Source organism: Thermomyces lanuginosus, assembly GCF_041956635.1.
Source record: "Thermomyces lanuginosus strain ATCC 200065 unplaced genomic scaffold VTN49scaffold_41, whole genome shotgun sequence".
Classification (NCBI taxonomy): Eukaryota; Fungi; Ascomycota; class Eurotiomycetes; order Eurotiales; family Trichocomaceae; genus Thermomyces; species Thermomyces lanuginosus.
The window spans coordinates 126,520-141,553 of NW_027192375.1; the positions used below are offsets into that span (position 1 = coordinate 126,520).

Sequence of the window (15,034 nt, forward strand, 5' to 3'; positions counted from 1 at the left end):
AAAAAAAAAAAAAAAAAAAAAAAAAAAAAATTAAACGAAAGCAAGCAAGCCATCAAATCATTTTCAAATCCAGTATTGTGGCGTAGCAGTGTAGTTCTGTCTCGGGTAAGCCTACTACTGAGATGCATCTTTCAGTTCAGGGCAAAAATTCTGTAGCTGCGCGAGAGTGAGCGGGTAGGCACTAGATTTCAATGGCCATGACTACCAGATACGCATAACCAATATTCCCGGACAAATACCAGACCTCTCGGCACGCTATAAATCGCATCAAGTTGTTTTCTGATGATAGTCGCCGTACCATCTGGGAACGTCACAAAGCGGATGTGGAAGCTGAGTTCGGAAAATAACCCTAGAAATAAATGCGCTACCTCATGCAAGTAGTGACCTCAATTATTGCCTTTTCGTGGTCCATGATCCTTGCACTTTGTTCAAATCATGGAGATTTCCTGAATAATATCGTAATCAGGACCTGTGGATGAAGTTTGCTTTTCTACCAAGCCCGGAATAGTCGATGATGGTCTCAAAATTCCCTTTTATTCATTAATCATGGATGGGTCATTCCATTCTAATAACTGATGGGTACCGAAGTTCCAACATGTGCGTTTTAAGGCAACTCGAGGCCTTCTCCGAGTGTTGCAGCCATGGCCTGGATAGTCCGGGGCCGCCGAGGCAGCGATCAGAACGGACATCTGGGTCTTCACGGACGACTTGCGAGCACTTGCATTCTGTCATTACCGTGAGTAGAACAGCGGCATCCCTGCAACTGCATCCTGACGACTGGAAGGAGGTAAGTCTGTCATGATTGTGATGGCCGCAATAATCTAAAACAGGCCCTGGGCCATCCACACAAATCTCAGCAAACATTTTCAGCTCTTCTTCACTGACGATCAGGTCCCTTTCCAGTGGCCCGAGGGCAGGGCGACCAACAACCTTGTAAAAAGCTAGATCCAATTGTAGTGCAGCCGCAGTTGTATCTTGTGCGACGTCTTCACGAGTAATGGATGTAGTATTGTTTGCTTGAGACAATTTGATGGACACAGTACGACGCGCCGAAGGACATGACGCCATTGTGGTGCCAGATTCGCAGGAAACGAGCTCTCATCGGTTGACAGTGATTTTGGGGGTCTCGCGTGCGATACTGATCATGATCACAAGTGTTACAGATGAAGAATGATGCTCGAGCCAACCGCGAGCGACATGGGCAAGGTGTTGTTCTGACTGATAATCCCACTTCGACAACCACACTGAGCCTTGGATCCGTGGAGAGTGTGGAGAGAGAGGCCCAGCAGCAATCGGCGTCCCTTGTCCAGTTCCCAATCGTGATTGTACCTGAGCCGATCGCGATCGCGTCGCGGCGGACGTTCACAACATCCTGTTGATTTGAAATTAAAAGATCGAATCTTCTAGTCGCCACTTCATGTGCGGAATCAGGCACGACTATCACGATTAACGTCCCCGTTGCTGGATTGAATGAGAATTGATAGTATTTTCGTGATGATGATCACTCATCACTCAGTTTGACCGCCTGTTCCGGAGGGACGGACACGAAGACGAGATATTGATCCCGAGTCTTGTCCTGTAGAAGTGCCTTCCGACGAAATCTGATGAATTTTGGAGGCCACTGCTGGTGGCAAATGGCCGCTGCGGAACTTCTGCCGCAAGCTGCGCGAGAGGATCATCAAATTTGATGCGTGTCCATGGTTAAGGTACCTGAGCCGAGACGGCCAAAGTACCCTGATGCAGGAGTTAGCTGGAAGACTGGCTGCCCTACAATCGTAGAGAGGAATTAGGTTAGAAACGTAGATGCGACAGGTCAAAATTTGAGTTTGGTTGAGGGAACGGTGACCTTAATGATCCCTAGATACTATGCGAAATACTAATGCTTACATGACTTCCATCACCGAACTACTCATGGAAGGCACAAATCGGCATGACGTCACTTGAATTGCACAGGCTGCCAAGATGCTAGTTAGTATTCGGGCCGATAGGCTCCGAAAACAGTCACGTGATAGATTCTACCGCTCCGTCGCGAGCGTTTTCGCTTTCAATCGAAGGGCTCTTCGCTGCTGCGCTGGAAGGAAAGTCAAAAGAATTGTGAACAGCTAGGCTGCCGTGTGGACTTTTTCGGCATTTATAATTGGACGACTCGGGATTGAATTGCGTGACAGCATTTTTGACGTCGCCGCTGCACTGCAAATTTTGCTTCACAAGCGGTGGTGTTCTTGAACTCCCCAATTCACAATGGCAAAGAAGGGTATGCTACTTCTACCTCTTGACGTCCCTTGATGATGATGCTGAGAACTCGACAGCAAAGTCGCGAACAATATCCGTTCGACTCATCTCGATGGCCATGACGGGTTTCTATCGAACCATGGTCCGGCCACGAACACACCGGCCGCTGAGTATGCTGAAATACGACCCTATTGTGCGCAAGAAGGTGCTCTTCCTCGAGGCCACGAAGGGCGGGAAGCCGAAATGAGTGTTTGGGGCTGTACGATACGGTTACGGAGTACGGTGTCATGTTTGATGGGCATTGGGGATTTTTGCGCCTCTCCTCCGACTTGTATATTAGCGAGCGAGCATCCCACCTTCATGATTAAGGTATTAGAAACTGGGTGCATTGCATTTGTGGTGCTCCAGTTCATTGGCTTTTCTGAGTTATTGTTCTCGTAGTTGCTTGCATTTTATTTTTTCGCCTCGGGTTGCGGCAGCCGAGCGCTGCAGGTGAGAATTGACGTTGGCGCGCAACCGGATCCGTCTCAGGGGCACAAATGAGCCCTCGTCGATCAAGAATTCTGCAACCTATGAGGATCTGTATATGGCCTGGTAGTTACCTCCATCTCTCCACGAGCCCACAGCGTCTAGGAACCATCATTCGGAGAAGCCTGTTTCCGCTTGGCATGAATTGGGCCACCTGAAAGCAACATTCGCAATTCCATTGTTCGAGGAGCGCCTGACACGTATTTTACATCAAGTGAGTACTGTAGTTCCCGACTAGTAGATCGTCGATGGATCGTGGTCCAAGCTTCGTGCTGTTGGCATGTCCAGGAAGCACCTACTATGTACCTGAGGTCCTTCGTCCTTGGCCGGGAGTTGCTCCCGCCGCCTGTCGGGGCAAGTCCAGAGCCGCATGTGACGGAAGATCTCCTGGGCCAACGGAAAAGCCCTGATTGGGCTCTGGATTGATGGCTCAGAACTCGCCGGTTGCGACCAATCGTGTTGCTAAAGTTTGCTCGAAGCCACGTACCGAGACTGACACTCCGATCATTACTGGATTGAGATGCTTGAAACACCAGGCCACTGCCATAACGTCTTGTGACTTGCTGTTTCCGTTCCGCATCCTTTCCAAAAGGGCCGAAGTGACCCGATAACGTACGCAGTGGAGGCTCACTGCGGGCTCTGATTTGCGCAGCTTCCACGCAGATTCGTCCACAACAGGACAATCAGGGAACCTACTTGGTAGGACCGGCTGCCAAGACCCCCTGGATCCATGGCTGCCATGTGGTTTGACTAGCAGAAGTTGCGAGCTGGAAAGAAGCGAATAGGTATGGCTCGACAAACGAAACGAGGGAACGTAAAGTGGTCTCTGCGGATCAGGATTTTTGGTTTTTTCGGGCCATGCATGATGCAGACGCCCGTTCATTTGATGAGCCGAGAGAAACACCTTGCAGCGATCTGAGGGAGCCCCCTTGTCGAAGAATCGTCAGAAAAGCTGCGAGAAAGACAGAAGAGACTAGGCAGACAACGACCATGCTGTAATAGATCGGAAGCTCTACTGGACGGAGCCCGAGAAGAAATTCTAAGTGAAAAAAAGAGGCATAGAGGAGACAAGGCAAGACTGTAAGAACGTAAGACTCTCGGTGAATTCGTGACTGGAACTCCAACCTCGGGCCACAACCCCTGATTTTGGAGCTCGTTCGACGAAAATTCCATCACCCTCGCATTTTTGCTCGTTTGTTCTGCTGGCCAAATTGCACCTGAGCATTTCGCAGCCACAAGCCTCGCACGGTGCCGGTGTTGGCGTGTGAGCTAGCTAACCTAAACGACACCTAAGGGCAGAACCAATTTCTCCATCCTCGTGTCGGAGACTGCTCCTGCAGTACTAAAAACGAGACGGGTTCCTCCCTCGATCAGAACCCCCAAGGCCCCCAAACCCGGCCACGGTTCTTATCGTTTGTCGCGTCCGAACCGTCGCGTCCGAAACAGTCTTCGGTTCCTCCCTGGCCTATGCTGGCATTCACCTGCGCTGGCGCCCGGTCTCGCTGATCTCTCCGATCGTGACGGATGCCGGGGGTGTGCACGCGATCTCTTCATCCGCTGCAGCAACGCCTTGCTCTGACGTTCACACACCATGGGGAATGCTCATGGAAAACAAGTGGCTTCCGCCGATGAACGTGAGCCTCCCGCAAAGAATCCCCATCCCAGTCCGTCGACGCAGGATCCCGACTGACCGACGACCGCAGCGGTAAATCTCAACCAATTCCGATTGTTGCGCGTGGTGGGCAAGGGTGCCTTTGGCAAAGTGCGAATCGTCGAAAGGAAAGATTCTGGTCTCACGTTCGCTCTGAAATACATCCGTAAAGATGAGGGTATGCTATCTGGAACCGTGTCCGATTCGCCCATTCTGTCACTGCCATCATGCGACGCGGCCACTGACAGAGTTTTCTCGTCTCTGTAGTGATTCGATCCGAGAGCGTCCGCAACATCATCCGCGAACGTCGCATGCTAGAGCATTTAAACCATCCGTTTCTCTGTAACTTGCGGTACAGTTTCCAGGATGTCGAGTACATGTGAGTTGCCATCGCCCATCCTCGTCTCCCCCGGCTCCGGGTTTGACCGGTAATCTGTCTAGTTATCTTGTCGTAGATTTAATGAATGGTGGTGATCTGCGATTCCACATCTCCCGGAAATGCTTCACCGAGGAAGCCGTGCGCTTCTGGATCGCGGAGCTGGGTTGTGCCTTGCGGTACATCCATTCCCAGGGGATCGTCCACCGTGACCTCAAGCCCGACAACGTCCTGCTCGACTCGCAAGGTCACGTTCATTTGGCCGATTTTGTACGTTCACCGACGCACCATGGTGTCCGATCTGACTAATCGTGGCCATAGAATGTCGCATCCGATTTCAAACCAGGCAAGCCGTTGACTAGCAAATCGGGTACGCTGGCATACCTGGCCCCCGAGGTTTTCGAAGGCGTCGGATATTACTCGGAGGTCGACTGGTGGTCCCTGGGTGTTACGTTCTACGAGTGTATCTACAACAAGGTAAAGCTCCCCGTGTATGTCGACGCCCGCCAACTTTGCTAAGCTACCTTCAGCGACCGTTCGAAGGCCGGAACCAGGAAGCCCTCAGTGAAGCGGTTCGGCGTGCTCAACCGAAATACTACGTCACGAACCCCGCTGTGTCGGTGCCATGTCTGCGTGCAATGGCCGCCTTGATGGAGAAGGACCGGTCTAAGCGGATCGGAGCTGCTGGATTCGAGACGTTCACGCAACATCCGTTCTTTGCGGACATCGACTTTGACGCCCTGGAAAGGAAGGAGATCGATCCGGTCTTTACGCCATCGAGCGAGAAGACCAATTTCGACGCCACCTACGATCTGGAGGAGTTGCTGCTCGAGGAAGCGCCGCTGGAGGCGAGAGCTCGGAGGCAGAAGCCGCGGGCTGAATTGCGAGAAGACGCTACGGAGAAGGAAATTCGGGAAGACGAGCTACATCGGATGATCGAGACTATGTTTGAACCGTTTGATTACACGATGGTCAACTACAAAAATCGGTGCGTTCACCAGCAAGGGTGAAATGGAAAGCAGGCGTGATCCCATTAGACTAACGGGTTATTCCAGCAATGCCGCTGCAGCGTTGGAAGAGATGGGGTAAGAAAACTCTCCGAGCTCGAACGCAATCCCAGAATCCAGCTGACCGAGATCAGGAAAGCTGAGGAAAAGCTCCCTGCTGCTAAGCCCGATTCAGCCAATCCGAATCAAGATTCCCAGACTCGCTCCGCGAGCGAATCCATGTATCAACAAGCAGCCACCCAACGCGACACTACCTCCCACGAAACCCAAAGACGAAGTTCTCCTCCGCCGGTTACAGAAGTGAAAGAGGCTGCGAAAGAGAACAACATTCCAGCGCGTCCGAAAACATCATCGGGACAGTCGCCACTTGCTCCCTCTGTCGCGCCTCCTCCGCCGCCTATTGGGTCCTTCAGTAGTCCTCAACCCGCGGTCTACACTCAGAAGAAATCCTCCTCGCGCAAGATGAGTAAAGGCGGTGGGGTGCAGATGGTTCTAGACGAGACCGGTAGCTGGAGTGAACTGGCGGATAAAAGTTCGACTTTGCCCGCAGAAGGATACGAGAACCTGATCAAGAAGGGAGCCAAACCCCCGAGCAGTGGGATGTTTGCTTTCCTCAGTCGCAAGAAGGGCCGCGAGCGCAGTCCTAAGCCGACTGAACCCGGTGTGCTGGGCAAAGAAGGAGCACGCCAAATCATCAGTTGAAGGCATAAACTCCTTGCGGAGATGTTTTGTGTGCGTTCATTGCCGACCTCCGCTCTTGATGGCCGAGACCACACTCGCTGCGGCGCGGCAGAACGCATGAGCCGCGGAATGGAACTCCGTGGCTGTGAGACGACGGCGTCGGCTTGTGGCCGCTGTTCCGGATGCCACTGGGTGCTGCATGGTGCGCTGCCGGAATTTACATCACTTTGTCCTCCGTCCCTTCGAGGCGCGGCACCCTTAAACTGACTTTCGATCCTCCATTTGGAGTTGCGAACCGAGACACCTACGACGTTAATCCTTTACCCATAATGATAAACCTTTGCTTGCAGTGTTAATGAGGGTGGTTTGTTGCATACCCAATTGTGATGGGAGGTGCGGTTGTTCATGCTATACATTGTAAAATAATGACGGCTGAATAATACTCTTCTAAATACATCAATGGTACATCGGGTTCAATATATCGTTGTCTAGCCTTTCTCTTGTTTATTTCTTCCGTTGCAAGGTTACCTACCTGCCTACTTATGTACTTACGATTGCGGTGCTCCCACAGGTGTCGTATCAAGGTACGGCGAATATCCAAGAAATCCCCAAGAACAGTTTAGTCTGCCAATTGGTACTGCATACATCCATTCGTGTTAGGTTATGCTTAATTAAGGGAGGTACCTACTCGTATGCAAGTACGGCAGTTATCCTTGGTATGGGGTGTGCACTAAGAACCATCCCGAACTGGCGGCGCCAGTTGTCGCAGCAACCGAGCCCCAAGACTTACCCAAAGCGCTGAGCAGCCACATTGAATGGAATTCATTGATACAAAATCAACATGTCCGCCGCATAAGAATCCATTCAGGTACCTATTGCCGACACTGATTGGCTATCAGAAACATCATAGATCTTCGGGGTTCGACAAACGTTCCATTCAGGTACCACCGAGGTCACATCAACAAAAACAATTGTCGCAAAGTTTGGGCCGAACATCTGCCTCTATTTAGGGCAGCGATGGAGATAATTCGATGACAACTCTTTCTGCTTCCTCACTGAACTCTTTCGAGACACATGCCCGAGCACTCCCGCAGTCGCGAGCGTCGTCGCGACCGAGAACGAGGCTCTTCTCATCGACGGCGCTACGAGGAACCAGAATATTATTACGATGGTCGGGAGTATGGGAATGAATATGGCGACTATGATGACGAGGAGGAGGAACGACATTACAGACATCGCTCATCTCGTGGGCAGTCGCGCGGCTACCGGACTCATGCATACGACCGTGTTGACGCCGACGATGTTGCGGAGCAAGAGGAATATGAAGACACACCGACGAGACGACATCGATCGAGAAGAACGCCGGAGGAATCACGGCCAAGATATGGGGATGATCTGTGGAGGGAACGTGCGACGAAAGCAAAGGAGTCACCTGCAACTTCGCCGAAGAAGAGAGCGGATCGAGAAGGTCGTCGCCGACACAGCCGAGGAGTCGAGGGGAGTCCCACGCGCGAGGCGGCCGTGAGAGAACGTCGACATCGACACAGGGAAAGTGACGATGAATGGAGGAGGAACCGCGAGTCACGCAGACAACGCCGTCGGGAACGGGAGCGGGTTGCAGAGAAACATACCAGCCAGGATTCCGCCAATAGTGCTTCGCAGTTACTCAGCGCCGATGCTCTGGCTAGACTGAATGATTATTACGAGTCGCAGCAGCGTGAGGAATTTGTGGAGCAATATGAAGAGGCATATCGTCGTCGAGATCGAGAGATCCCGGTTGAGGATCTGAAAGTCGAGAAAAAGCGCCGAAGACGTCGAGAATCTGTGTATGAAAAGCGGGAAGACTATGATGATTATGATGACTATCACGCGCGGAAATCCCAGAAGAAACGCCTAGTGTCGGGGGCCGTGTTGGAAGAAGGCCGCGGTTCGAGGTTTCGACTCTGGCTCCGCGGAGGCGGCGGCTCTGGAGCAGGAAAAGATGAGGGCGATCCAGACAGCGAGGATGCAGGTGTTCCGTTTTGGAAGAAGCACAAGAAACTTTTGATAGGCATTGGAATATTGGCGCTGGTGCTTATCATTGCCATTCCTGTTGGGGTTGTTGTCTCCAAGCAGAATGGCGGCGACTCTGGCGACGACGTTTCCAGCTCTTCGGATAGCGATCTCACTGCAAGCCTGTCGGAGATTGATCCCGACAGTATTCCCGTAAGTGATATCTGTTGCGATGGGTGGGTCGATCACACTAATATCTGTATAGAAAGAAGCAAAGGGAACCGAGCTTGACCCGTTCACATGGTACGACACGCGGGATTTCAATCTAACCTACACCGATGAGACAGTCGGCGGCCTGCCCGTCATGGGTCTCTTTTCGGAGTGGGACGACTCTGCGCGGCCAAACGAGCATGTGCCGCCGTTGAACAAGAAGTTTCCCTACGGCAAGCAGCCGATCCGCGGTGTTAATATAGGCGGCTGGCTAAGTATTGAGCCGTTCATCACCCCGTCCTTCTTCTCGAAATATCCACTTTCTGAAGGCATTATTGATGAGTACACCTTGTGCAAGAAACTGGGCTCGTCCGCTGCGGCTGTGCTAGAAAAGCACTATGCGACCTTTATCACCGAGGAGGACTTCAAACTGATGGCAGAGGCGGGGTTGGACCATGTTCGAATCCCGTTTTCATACTGGCTCGTCACCACCTATGACGGCGACCCATATGTACCACGAATCGGCTGGCGGTACCTGCTCCGAGCGATCGAGTACTGCCGCAAGTACGGGCTGCGCGTGAAGCTTGATCTGCACGGTCTGCCCGGCAGTCAGAATGGCTGGAACCACAGCGGTCGACAGGGCCAAGCGAACTGGCTGAACGGGACGGATGGCGACCTCAATGGGGAGCGCTCGCTCGACATCCACGACCGCCTATCCAAATTCTTTGCGCAGCCGCGGTACAAGAATATCATCACCATCTACGGCCTGGCCAACGAGCCGCGCATGTTAAACCTGCCAATCAGACCGGTCCTGGACTGGACGAAGAAGGCAGCCGAGCTGGTTCGCAAGAACGGCGTTGACGCATTGATTGCGTTCCATGACGGCTTCTTGAACCTTGACAAGTGGCAGCATATTCTTAAGGACGGCCCGGACGGCATGCTCCTCGACACCCACCAATACACCATCTTCAACATGGACCTCATCGCCCTCACCCATCGCGGCAAAATTGACTTGGCCTGTAAACAGTGGTTGCCGATGCTGAAAAAAGTCAATAGCAAGACCAATGGGTATAACATCCCCCCCCTTTCCCCCGTACTAATAACAGAGAATTGAACAATACTGATTTTTCTCCTGTCATAGTTGGGGCCCAACAATATGCGGCGAATGGTCCCAGGCCGACACCGACTGCGCCCGCTACCTGAACAACGTCGGCCGCGGCACCCGCTGGTATGGCGACTACACCGACCCGCGCGACCCGCGCTGTCCAACCGAAATGGGCAAGACGGAGGAAGAAAAGAGAAAGGACAACGAAACCCCCTGCAGCTGCACGCCGGCCAACGCCCCCGCGTCGTCGTACTCGGACGAGTACAAACTCCTCCTCAAAACCTATGCGGAAGCCCAAATGTCTGCCTTTGAAGCGGCGTATGGCTGGTTCTACTGGACGTGGCAGACGGAGTCGGCGCCGCAGTGGAGCTACCGCCAGGCCTGGGAGGGCGGGTTTTTACCTGCAAAGGCCTACGAGCCGGACTTTAGGTGCGGCGATGAGATTCCAGATCTTGGGGATTTGCCAGAGTATTACTAGGGGGTGTTGTACAGTAGCCGATTTACTTTTTTCTTTGTACAGCCTGTTTGGTTGTTGGGTCCTTCATGTTGAGGTGTGAGGGCTTTCTACTGTATAGACGAGGGTGTTAGATCCGATGTTATGTCTGATGAGTTATGCATTGTACAGATTTCCCTGAGCGCATCTGATGTATAGGTATTATTCATGACTGATCGTGTTGTTAAGTTCGCCCATCATAAGAATACGTATCTAATTATATACGTTCGTAAAAAAATTACGTTCAGAAAAGAATCGTGTCAAGTGCAGCAATGAAGAAAAAAAAAAAAAAGGAAAAAATCATGCCCGGATGCCGTCCCGCGGCAACCAACCTCCTAACTCCCAGTTCGCCCCCGGTTGGTACGTGACTTCCTTGCGTGCTTCTTCCCGGTCAAGCCCTCGCAGCAGGAGATTGACCCTTTGAAAATCAATCGGTTTCATGAGGTACCCGTCAAAACCAGCGTCGATGTACATCTGTGCGTCTTTCTCGATAAGGGACGCGGAGACGGCGAAGATGGGTATCCGACCGTAGCTCTTCGCCTTTTCGGATGATGGCGTGTCGGAGCCTGCTTCGAATTCGCGGATGTGTTTGGTTGCCATCATGCCGTCGACAATTGGCATCTGAAATGAAAGTTAGCTTATGTTACAATACTGTTTGCGTGGGTGAGTGAGCTTTACCTGAAGGTCCATTAAAACCACGTCGTAAAGTTGTGGGTTGGCACGATATGCCTGGATGCATTCTTTTCCGTTCACCGTAAGCTGTACCTTGTGGCCGGAGCGCTCGAGGCGTTTTTGGACAATCTTGCTGTTGATCGGATCGTCTTCGGCCACGAGAACATGAAGAGACGAGTCGGGCTCAGGCTTCGATGATTCCCCATGGCCGGACGACTTCGAGCCCGTTTGCTGTTTATCCGTGGTTTTCGCTGCAGCATCGGGTTTTTGGCGATCGGTTGGTGATTGCGGCCGCCCAATGTCCAGTGGAGGGATTCGGAGACCACTTAGAGGCACACCGGAATCGGTGACAGTCTGTTGACCTGGAACCCGTGGTGATCCCAGAGGCTTGACATGTTGCAAATCGTCACTGTTGCGAATATTCCTTTGCGCCACGATGCTCGAGCCTGCGGGAATTTTTTGGACTCCTTCTGGGTGTGACGCTGCTTTCGCCAGTGGCTCGGTAAGTGAGTTCAAAGGACTGCCGGTTCTTGCGCGGCCGCTCGGAGACTCATCTCTTACGGACATGGCCGGCTGCCGGATAGCGTTGATGAATCGATCCGCCTGGCTTCGATTACTCTGTGAGCTATCTCGTCTCTTTCTTCTCGCGTCAATTTCCGCACTTGTTGGACTTGGAATGTCTAGTCGAGACATGTTGCGGTCAACAAGAAACACCTCTGGACTGCTTTCAGGTATATTTGCGACGCCGGAGGGAATCGTTTCAAGCAGGCCCGAACTCAGTTGCCTTTGATCTGGTAGAGGAAATCGCAGTGTCATCTTGAAGCGACTGCCTTTTCCTTGCTCCGACTTGACACTCAACTGCCCTTGCATGTTCCGGACGATTCGAGCCACCAGTGCTAAACCAAGGCCGAGCACACGTTTTTGCTGACCGACAACTTCACCGTCATGTTCGTAATAGTAGTTTTCGTCCTCCGTCGAGACTTGCTCCAAATCCCGAAACAATGCATCCATGGTCTCACGAGACATGCCTGTCCCAGTATCTTCAACAGCGATCTCAATGTCAACGGAGTTCGACTGCTCTGGCTGTCCCGGCGCTCGCCGCATGTCAACATGAACGGCTCCTGCCGTTGTATGTTGAACCGCGTTGGAGATGATGTTCATGATGACCTGGCGAACACGACGTTGGTCGCCGAGGACCAAACGCGGAATTCCTGGATGCGTCCTCACATAGTACTGGATTTCCTTTCGCTTCACCTCTCCGTCAAACATATCCGCTGCTTCCTTCAGAGTCATTGGCAGATCAAACACTTCATCTTTCATCAGTCTCTTGCCCTTCTCCGTATTTGTCAGATCTAAAAGATCATTGATCACGTAAATCAACGACTTGGACGCAGAGTATGATCTGGCAAGGTTATCCCGAGTCTCGGAGTCTAGAGAACCTTCCAATGCAATTTCCAAGTAGTTGACGATCGCATTGAGAGGAGTTCGGACTTCATGAGCCGAGTTGGCCAAGAGCAGCTTGGTCAATTGCGTGTTTTGTAGAGCTGCCTCTTTCTGCCTCCAGACCTCGATGAACTTTCCGTAGACAAGGCAAAGAACCGCTGCAGTTTCGACGTCGGTCTCGGACCATGCCCGCGATTGCGTGCGAACAGTTTCGCGCCACGTCTGGAAACTCCTGCGCGGTCGGAGAGTGCCGATTCCAGACTCTTTCTCGTATGGATTGCCGGCCCACTTGATTTCCGTCAATTGGCCACGTCGAAAGAAGACGATGAAGTCGCTCCCCTTTGCAGAGAGGGGAACGTATAGTAGGCCGCACACGTGTTTGAAGCCAGGTGGATATTGTAAGTCGGGGAAGTCATGGCCCACATCGTGGGAAGCAACAACGGTGCTGAGTTGACGCAGTTTCAGGTATTCTATCAACGCCAGAACTTCGTCCGAGTGCGATAGTCGGCCCAGGATCTTGGTCTCATCGCGTATTGACAGCGCGCCGTAATCGGCACCAAACAGCTTGAGCAAGTCCTCCGACGATGCAATGATGTAACCCGAAGGATTGGTCCCGGTGGGAACGGTATTGATCAACTTTCGAGCTTGCAGTCGTGTCGTGTAGGATAATCTTTCGATATTGCGGGCCATCGTATCCCCGAGCAAGCGGCATATTTTTCGGATGGGGAACGGCACCCTCATGCCCTGGCTCCCGTAGGAATGACAGGTTATCAGACCCCACAGCTCGTTGAAGACGTTGATGCTGATCGACATTGAGGCACGGACATCCATATTGGCCAGGTACTGCAGATGGATCGGAGAGATGGCTCTCAAGTAGGCATGCGTCATGTCCAGCGGAGTTTCGAGGTCTTTCATCGTCCGACAAACCAGCCGAGCAGTCTTCATTTCGCGATCATAAAGTAAGCGCACTTTGTTGATCTTGTACAGCTCTCGAGCCTGTCTTGGGATATCCGACGCGGGGAAATGGAGCCCCTTGTACAGATCTTTGGACGCCTTTGGATCCAGCAATTCGGCCACGACGACACCATTCCAGCTGCTGTCGAACTGGTATATCATAACCCGGTGAAAGCCGGTGAGCTCTTTCACTAGCCCAATCCCAGTGTTTAGAAGAACGTCTAAGGTGGGAGCCTTGGTGAGCTGTTCCTCGATCTGTGACAGAATGTTGAACACTTTCATGGCTGTCGCTTCCCCCCTGCGACGACGAGCACTGCGCAGAACTCTAATCGGTCTGTTGACATTGACTGTGCTGGAGGCAAACTCCTCTGGTGTGGGATGCTGGCCGAGCGTGTCAGAGGGTTCCTTTGGTGTGGTTTGGCCAGACACGTTCAGTGGATGGATATGGTCATCTTCCAGTTCCAGTTCACACACGATCAAGTCCTTTTGGTTCTCGGGAACGTGAATGGCACACCAGAATTTCCTCGCTTCCCCCGCAGGGTCGGCGATTGTCAAAATGAAAACTTCTGGACCATGAGTCCGCGGATCGCAATCGTCATCGCGGACGAAATCGATGTGGTCCAAGAGGTTCTCCTGTTGTTCGTCACTGAGGATGTCGGTAAAGCTGTTCAATTCAAACAGCTGTTTCGGCGTATAACCGATCAATTCTTCGGAGTTCTCGCTGACAACTCGGACCACTAATTTCCCATCCGATTCTTGTCGCAGGGCAAACAGAACTCCAAAGCTTTGAATCGCCCCAGGAATGTGAATTGGCTCGTCTTCGCAGGACTGATAGGGTTCGCTGTTGCCTGTGACCACAACATGGCCATCTTCGGTTTCGACATGTTGAAAGCGTGACGTTAACAGGCCCTCGTCTTCCCAATCCCTGGTGATGCTCCGGCGAGGTTCTTGCCTGCTCAACGACACGCCACCGTCCGTGCTGGAGGTGAAAGATGTTTCGTCGCTAGAATGATGTCCCGATACGGTCTCGAGAGCTAGATGGCGTAGGTGCTTCGGCCCGGATCTAGCAACAGGTGAGCTGGGGATGTGTTCCTCAAAGGCAACATCGTGTGCTTGCGCCGACAGATCATCAAACAGCTCGGCCGAAGCACCCCCTGTCTGCGACGTTTCAGACGACTCTTGCATGTTATCGAGGTTTTGTTCATAAAACGGATTTTGGGTTGTATATCCAGGGGAGGACGGCCCATCGCTGCGGGGGCTGACAGAGATTACAGACCGGATTGGGAAGACCCGGTCTGGTGTTGCTGAGCTCCAGCGAGGGAACTGGTTTTGCGGCATCGACATGTCGTGACTGGCACCGATGATGGATGCTTGGCTGCTGGAATCATCTGCGCTCGGCATGTTGCCGCTGGGCGAGAAAGTTACTGTCATCTCAGCGCGGAGCGGAATTCGAGGAAGATGCGGATGTCCCAAGCAAAGATACAAGACTCGCTGCCATTAAGAAGTGATTCACAGGATCTCTCTTGAAGAACTTTGGGCGTCCGTTATAGAGCGCAGGAGTGAAATGACGTGGCTGCTCGGCAGTCTCTATTGCCGAGCTGACAATTGAACCATGCCGTGCTGTATAGTTTCCCACGGCGGAGCAGGATAGTGAGCGAATGGGGGACTGCTGGCACTTTGCCGCCTGAGA

At 52.4% G+C, this 15,034-nt stretch overlaps 6 protein-coding genes across 6 annotated transcripts; 4 read left to right on the forward strand and 2 right to left on the reverse strand.

Moving 5' to 3' along the window:
- Nucleotides 1-1,163: 1,163 nt before the first annotated feature.
- VTN49DRAFT_6669 (uncharacterized protein) lies at nt 1,164-1,379 on the forward strand (the record flags this gene model as incomplete). Its single annotated transcript, XM_069414852.1, has 1 exon — nt 1,164-1,379. The coding sequence occupies one exon, from the start codon at nt 1,164-1,166 to the stop codon at nt 1,377-1,379; it is 216 nt and encodes a 71-aa protein (XP_069265325.1).
- An 862-nt stretch (nt 1,380-2,241) lies between these two features.
- On the forward strand, nt 2,242-2,479 carry VTN49DRAFT_6670 (mitochondrial 54S ribosomal protein bL33m; the record flags this gene model as incomplete). Its single annotated transcript, XM_069414854.1, has 2 exons — nt 2,242-2,254; nt 2,310-2,479. The coding sequence occupies 2 exons, from the start codon at nt 2,242-2,244 to the stop codon at nt 2,477-2,479; spliced, it is 183 nt and encodes a 60-aa protein (XP_069265326.1).
- A 382-nt stretch (nt 2,480-2,861) lies between these two features.
- On the reverse strand, nt 2,862-3,340 carry VTN49DRAFT_6671 (uncharacterized protein; the record flags this gene model as incomplete). The annotated part of the gene is made up of 3 exons (XM_069414855.1): nt 2,862-2,953; nt 3,060-3,177; nt 3,248-3,340. 3 exons carry the CDS (start codon nt 3,338-3,340, stop codon nt 2,862-2,864), a joined length of 303 nt encoding a protein of 100 aa, XP_069265327.1.
- A 1,011-nt stretch (nt 3,341-4,351) lies between these two features.
- Nucleotides 4,352-6,496, forward strand: VTN49DRAFT_6672 (uncharacterized protein; the record flags this gene model as incomplete). The annotated part of the gene is made up of 8 exons (XM_069414856.1): nt 4,352-4,394; nt 4,464-4,589; nt 4,679-4,790; nt 4,853-5,057; nt 5,109-5,264; nt 5,318-5,775; nt 5,843-5,872; nt 5,929-6,496. 8 exons carry the CDS (start codon nt 4,352-4,354, stop codon nt 6,494-6,496), a joined length of 1,698 nt encoding a protein of 565 aa, XP_069265328.1.
- A 1,053-nt stretch (nt 6,497-7,549) lies between these two features.
- Nucleotides 7,550-10,260, forward strand: VTN49DRAFT_6673 (uncharacterized protein; the record flags this gene model as incomplete). The annotated part of the gene is made up of 3 exons (XM_069414857.1): nt 7,550-8,680; nt 8,733-9,745; nt 9,819-10,260. The coding sequence occupies 3 exons, from the start codon at nt 7,550-7,552 to the stop codon at nt 10,258-10,260; spliced, it is 2,586 nt and encodes an 861-aa protein (XP_069265329.1).
- Nucleotides 10,261-10,575: 315 nt separating this feature from the next.
- On the reverse strand, nt 10,576-14,745 carry VTN49DRAFT_6674 (uncharacterized protein; the record flags this gene model as incomplete). The annotated part of the gene is made up of 2 exons (XM_069414858.1): nt 10,576-10,896; nt 10,954-14,745. 2 exons carry the CDS (start codon nt 14,743-14,745, stop codon nt 10,576-10,578), a joined length of 4,113 nt encoding a protein of 1,370 aa, XP_069265330.1.
- Between the last annotated feature and the right edge of the window lie 289 nt (nt 14,746-15,034).